The sequence below is a fragment of the Triticum aestivum genome, chromosome 5B, assembly GCF_018294505.1.
Source record: "Triticum aestivum cultivar Chinese Spring chromosome 5B, IWGSC CS RefSeq v2.1, whole genome shotgun sequence".
Lineage (NCBI taxonomy): Eukaryota > Viridiplantae > Streptophyta > Magnoliopsida > Poales > Poaceae > Triticum > Triticum aestivum.
Window position 1 is genome coordinate 542,430,004 of NC_057807.1, and position 6,533 is coordinate 542,436,536.

At 45.2% G+C, this 6,533-nt stretch overlaps 1 protein-coding gene across 2 annotated transcripts; it reads left to right on the forward strand.

The window, feature by feature from the left end:
• The first annotated feature begins 355 nt into the window (after positions 1-355).
• Positions 356-2,814, forward strand: LOC123113059 (glycine-rich protein DOT1). 2 transcript variants are annotated; one of them, XM_044534176.1, is made up of 2 exons: positions 356-706; positions 832-2,814. In XM_044534176.1, the coding sequence occupies exons 1-2, from the start codon at positions 414-416 to the stop codon at positions 944-946; spliced, it is 408 nt and encodes a 135-aa protein (XP_044390111.1). In that variant the 5' UTR covers positions 356-413; the 3' UTR covers positions 947-2,814. The 2 variants fall into 2 exon arrangements, with proteins under 2 accessions (XP_044390111.1, XP_044390109.1); XM_044534174.1 differs by having other exon boundaries at positions 2,536-2,814.
• Positions 2,815-6,533: the final 3,719 nt, after the last annotated feature.

Genomic DNA, 6,533 nt, shown 5'->3' on the forward strand with positions numbered 1-6,533 from the left:
GAATTCACATGGTATCTTCATCGAGGCTTCTTCACTGGTGGCTCTGTATATATAGCCACACTTCAAATGTGTTTCTTCAAAGAACATATAAACATACGAGAGAATTCCTTATTTGGCCCTTGACTAAAATCTGGTTTCCTTTTTGGCCCTAAAAAAATTATTTTTCCTTTTTTGACACAACAACTTCATTTTCTTCCTTCTTTGACACTTCCGTTAGTTTTTGCCGTTAACACCGTCAACTGCAACTTGAAAAGTCATTTTTACCCCTGTTGTAGGCCGCTGAAAAAAAACAGGAAAACAAAATCCCGCTGACCAAACAGTCAACAGCGTAGCGAGCCCTTCCCTATTCTCCCGATTCCCCTTCTCCTCGATCCCTAACCCTACACAGCGGCCGCGCGAGGCTGGAGGAGCGGATGGAGGAGGGCGTGGCCGACGCTGCTCCGGGTGAAGGGATGGACGGCGCTGTGGAGGAAGGCCACGGCGCTGCACCGGCCTCGTCCTCGGGCGACCATGGCGGGCAGGAGAAGGGCGGCCATGGCGGGATGAAGGAGGACGGCCCAGGCGCGGCGCCAGAGGGCGACCATGGAGGGGAGGTGGAGGGCGGGCAAGGTGCTGCGCCGGAGGGCGGTCAAGGTGCGGCGCCGAAGCAGGGCAATGACGATGGTGCGACTGCCACAGATGCAAGTACTCCGGCATGGCTTGAAGGGTAAGTGCCTCTCTTCTCTAGCAGATTTGAGTATTTGCTTCACCTCTGTTCATATAAAACAGTGTTCTTAGAGATGGATTGAAGATGCATCAGTGTACTTAGAGATGGATCTTTTGCTTTCACAGGATGGATCCAGACTCAACTTATTTACTGAAAATCAACTTGCTTGGCAACCCCAAAAAAGTTAGGAAGGACATCAGATGTCAAAAAGCTAGGAAGGATATCAAATTGAAGAAGTGATTTGAATTAATAATCGTTATGCAGACAAGCTAAATAGCATATTATGTTTCATTCGGCACTATATTCCAATTCGTATTGCCATTGCTTTTGACTTCCAGTTCACAATTTTGGTCACAAAATACAGCAGGGGTAAAGTGGACTTCTCATGTGGTATTTAACGGTGTTAGTTGTCAAAACTAGCAGAAGTGTCACAAAAGGAACAAAATGAAGTTTGAGTGTCAAAAAGGGAAGAATTTTTTTTAGGGCCAAAAAGGGAACCAAATTTTAAGAGAGGGCCAAATAAGGAATTCTCTCTAAACATAATGATGACATTTAGAAGGACATCCCTGCATCTATCTTGTGAAGTGAGTGTGAAATTTTTACTGAATCGTTGGTTGTAGCTAGCTTAGGGCTGAGAGGCATCAGGAAAGCTGTTAGCTTATGGATTCGGAAAAATAGTACGTACTGGTTAGCTCAAGCTCACAAGATTGATGCAGAAGTCCAACATTGGTTAACTCAAGCTCACAAGATTGTTATGCGTCAGGATACAACATCTGCAATGTACGTAGGCAGCATGACGGAGCCTGTGACCATCTCTGCATTAGTTTATGCTCCACTGCTCAGCCACAAAGAGACAAACGTGCAGTTTAGCTCACTTGTGGTGTGTACGCGACGCGGGCATGTTTGTTTCGACACGCAGAGTGTGTTCATCGCAGAGAGCTTGCTCCTCCCATACGCCATATTACCAAGTATCTTTTCTCTACTACTCCCTCCGTAAATTAATATAAGAGCATTTAGATCACTACTTTAGTTATCTAAACGCTCTTATATTAGTTTACAGAGGAATACTAGTTAATTTATACGTGTGTTGTAATGAGCTATATCTATACTATAGCTTTAACACCAATCATGCCAAACATATAGGCCAGCATAGAAAAAAGTGCATTTTTAGTCACCAACAAGATGAAGGGCGGATCGAAGGTCAAGAAGAGCTCAAGAGTTTTTTGCGGAAAAACTTCCTATCTATTCATTATCAATCATGACAGTACAACGAACATAAAAAATAATGAAAATTACATCCAGATCTGTAGACCATCTAGCAATGACTACAAACACTGAAGCGAGCCGAAGACGTGTCACCGGCATCACCCCTTCATCGCTAGAGCTGAGCAAAACTTGTTCTAGTAGACAGTCGGAAAGTTGGCGACTGTAGTTCCTTATGGTCTTCATGTAGGCTGAAGGCCTTTGAAGTAAACTCTTCCTGATGTCATTTTAAAAAATATGCATCATCTGTATCGAACTGTTATTGTAGGTTAATGCAACTTTAGATGTTAACTTGGTTCCTCCGGCAGCCTACCTTTCTAGGTGAATCTCTGAATGTGATGATCCTCTATTTTCTTTTGGCTCCTCCTTGGTCAGGCTGGAGTAGTTATAGTATAGTAAATAATGTATCCGTACGTATTCTGAGCTACTGATTTGTTGGCCCATCTTAGTCAGAGACTTGTGATTAATCCTCTGTTTACCCATTTATCATCTTAACCTTCATCCAAATTGTTCCCTGTTTGTGATCTTTGTGGCATTGAATTTAACCCGTTGATTTATCTCTGCAGGTCAATTGCTGATTGGGATACAATACATGGATTTGTTCGGTTGCATTTTTTATACATCGAAAGAGTCTGCTTCCCGGTTGCGAAGCTATTCATTTCGGAGGGGTGGAGCCCGCCCGCGATTTGCATACGTTAGTTGTTGTTCTTTCTGTCTGTCTTGTTCTTTTTCATGCACAGGAAGCCGTGACTTGTTACTGTATTAGAAGTGCATTGGCCCGTAAGCTTAGTAATATATACATACTATATTTTGAGGATGGATTTGGTGCATCCTGTGTGTTGTTTTGCACTGCTGCGGTACCTTGTCTGCATGCCTGTTTTGGGCTTAATTTTATTGTGATCACGTACACCATCTAGAATTTCTCGCACTGGAATCTGAAAAAAACCAAGGTTTTTTTTAGGACATCTCAAGCGGGGGCGAGGGTTTCTGCATTTCATTTAGAAGAAGAGAGATGGTCCAGTTTATAAGGAAAACCGGACCCAAAAACCTAACATTTTCGGTTAATTAAGGAAAACCAAGTGGAAACAAAAAAAAACAGAAAAAGATACTAGAGCTTGGGCACAGGGGAAGGCACCGACATCAAGAGACATCGTCAGAGCAGACACAAAGGTGCCAAGGCCCAAAATCATTGGGCGTGGCTCAAGTGCAACCGAACATATCTTATACCTATCGAGCCCCAAAATCATTGAGTGTGGCTCAAGTGCAATTGAACATATCTTATACATGTCGAGCCTTACTGCACGGAAGCATCATGGGCTATCATTATCTTGTGGGAAACATCCTGCAAGGCCCAACTTTCACTTTCCCGCAATGCCCGCCAAAGTATTCAATGCCACTATCACTTGCCGTGAAAAGGGGTTTCCCGCAACTAAATTAGTGTATTTGGGAAGCGTGAGATTATGTCTGAGGGAGTTGTGGAGAGCAAAGATTTTACCCTTTTTCATTGTGGATTATGGTACCATATATGGACTGGCTCACATGTGGTGATTATAAATGTTTTGGGGTAGTTGTGAATTCACATTGGTATCTTTACCGGCCGAGACTTTGCTGGTGGCTCTATATATAACCACACTTCAAATGTCTTTCCTTCCAAGGACATATAAGTACAACGATGGCGTCTAGAAGTAAATCCCTTACATCTATCTTGTGAAGTGAGTGAACTTTTTACTGAATCATTGGTTGTAGCTAGCTTAGGGCTGGGAGGCATCAGGAAAGCCGTTAGCACATTGATTCAAAAAGAAAGCACTAGTTAGCCCAAGCTCACAAGATTGTTCTGTGTTAGGATATAACATCTGCAATGCACACAGGCAGCATGGCAAAGACTACGACCATCTTCGCATTAGCTTACGCTCCACTGGGTGACCCATAGAAAGACGGACCTGCAGTTTAGCCCTATTGTGATGTGTAGACAACGTGAGCTGCTATGTTTTGATTCGCGGGGTACGTTCCTCATAGGGGGCTTGCTCCTCCCATACACCGTACCCTTCTCTTTTCTCTACTAGTTGTCTGTGCATTGCAATGTGCCATATATATTCTATAGTTAACACTGATCGTGTCAAACATATACGACTAGAATGCCCATGCACATCATGCGACATCACTGACTTTATTTTGATGAGTGAATCACTTATTCTTCTTTTACCTACTATCTCCACCTCTCTCCACCAATCCAAGCTTGCCACCACATCAATGGTGCATCGCACTCACAATCATCCTCCACACATTAGAGCAAGGTTAATGGTAGAGCCAAGTGTTGGCTATATCTTGTTGCCATGTCATCTATAGCCAGCCTAATAGCCACTATGTATATTAGTTAGCTAAAAAAGTATTAGTACTTCAGTAATACATGGCCACCTCACACTCTCATGATGTTTCTTGGAGCTCGTGTTGGACTGACTCTTAATTTGCAGCCCGGTTCCCTTCTCTCTCATCTTCTCTCTCATCCAACTCAGAAAACATATAATACTTTAATTCGTATGGCCCATTTACATCACCTTAATATACTTGCTCTTGGTATATGACCACCCAAAAATCAGTTACTAACCGCACAACAATGCATACATATCAACCTTGTTGATTAGAAAGATTCTTTTGATGTCTTTTTGTAGTGACCAGTCAGCTGAACATTTGGGAGTAGTAATTTAATATCCCAACTTTTCAATATTTTTTATTAATATTCCGTTCACCCCCTTTGCTCTCACATTGTCGTAATGTCAATGTTTGTGTTCTTCGACCACAACAAAGATAGCAGTCTTTGCAATCACAACTATTTTGAGGATAGATTGGTGCAACCTCTATTTGTATTGCATTGCTGCGGTACCTTGTCGGCATGCTGTTTTGTGCTTAATTTTATTGTGATTACATACACCATCTAGAATTTCTTGCACCATAAACAAAGGATTTTCCGCAACTAAATACTAGTGTATTTGGGGAACCTGAGATTGTGTCTGAGGGAGTTGTGGAGAGTTAAGTTTTTTGGCGAATTGTGGTACCATATATGGACTGACTCAGAGGTGTGGTGGTTTATCATTTCCGAAATGTTTTGGAGTAGTTGGGAATTCACATGGTATCTTTACCGAGGCTTCTTCACTGGTGGCTCTGTATATATAGCCACACTTCAAATGTGTTTCTTCAAAGAACATATAAACATAATGATGAGAGTTAGAAGGACATCCCTGCATCTATCTTGTGAAGTGGGTGTGAATTTTTTACTGAATCATTGGTTGTAGATAGCTTAGGGCTGAGAGGCATCAGGAAAGCTGTTAGCTTATGGATTCTGAAAAATAGTACGTATTGGTTAGCTCAAGCTCACAAGATTGATGCAGAAGTCCAGCATTGGTTACCTCAAGCTCACGAGATTGTTATGCGTCAGGATACAACATCTGCAATGTATGTAGGCAGCATAACGGAATCTGTGACCATCTCTGCATTAGTTTATGCTCCACTGCTAACCCACACAAAGAGACGAACGTGCAGTTTAATTCACTTGTGGTGTGTACAAGAAGCGGGCATGTTTGTTTCGACGTGCAGGGTGTGTTCCTCGCACCTCCCATACGCCATTTTTTTTTGAGAAAACGCAAAAGAGTTTGCGTTTCATTGCATTGAACAGGAAGACATGGGGGGTACAACCTCTAGGAAGGAGGGACACACACACGACCGTTCTCGCCAAGCGACTACAACTAGGTAAGGAGGTGCCCTCAACTACAACACACAACACACAACGACATTAGACCTCGTCCAGCCCGACCTCCAGCCAAAGATGGCAAGGCGCCAAGACTCGGAGCAACAGGGCAGCATCACCGCCATTGCTAGACACCATCGGGGACGATTGCAACTCCAGGACTGCCCAGACCAACGTACCACACACTCATGTGCCTAGGAGTCGGTGGGTGAAAGGCAGGAGTCGGTGGGTGAAAGGCAGGGCCCGGCAAGAACTGGCGTAACATTCGTTGGGGGAGCGCCGGCACTGGCATACGTTGCCACCTGCTCCCTATGCAGCCGTCGACGCCAGACCGACGCATCACCAGCCACCATCTGCCAACGCCTCCATGGAGGTGACGACACCCTCGGGCATCGCCGTTGACGGCGCATGCCATCGCCGCACGGGGATTCCACCCCAACCCATGAGCAAAGACCTCAGATGCAGTTTCATACTGGACATGGCAAAGAACGCCGAAGAAGACAGACACGCATGGAGGAGGGAAGCCTAGGAACGTCGACAGTCGCAGAAGTGGGCACCGACCAGCGCAGTGCCAGCAAGCCGGCCATCGCCGGGAGCGCGTCCAGCAAGCGACAGTAGTCACCTACACCGCGTTGCCGCCGCGCCGGCCTGCAGCCTCCGCCGCTAGGATTCACCGGGGCACAACATCCAGCAACTGTCAGGGTCGCCGCGCGCGTGCTCACCAACCCAGCAGCGACCACTAGTGGCAGGCAGAAGGGTGGGAGGAGGGAGATGGGTGGGCGGGGGCAGAGTGGTTGATGCGGGCCAAGGCGGGCCCACACG

Excerpts from the sequence above, each read along its gene's own strand:
- LOC123113059 (XM_044534174.1), top strand. The coding sequence starts at position 414 with ATGGAGGAGGGCGTGGCCGACGCTGCTCCGGGTGAAGGGATGGACGGC. Across the intron at positions 707-2,535 it reads ACTCCGGCATGGCTTGAAGG|GTCAATTGCTGATTGGGATA; the intron begins GTAAGTGCCTCT and ends TTATCTCTGCAG.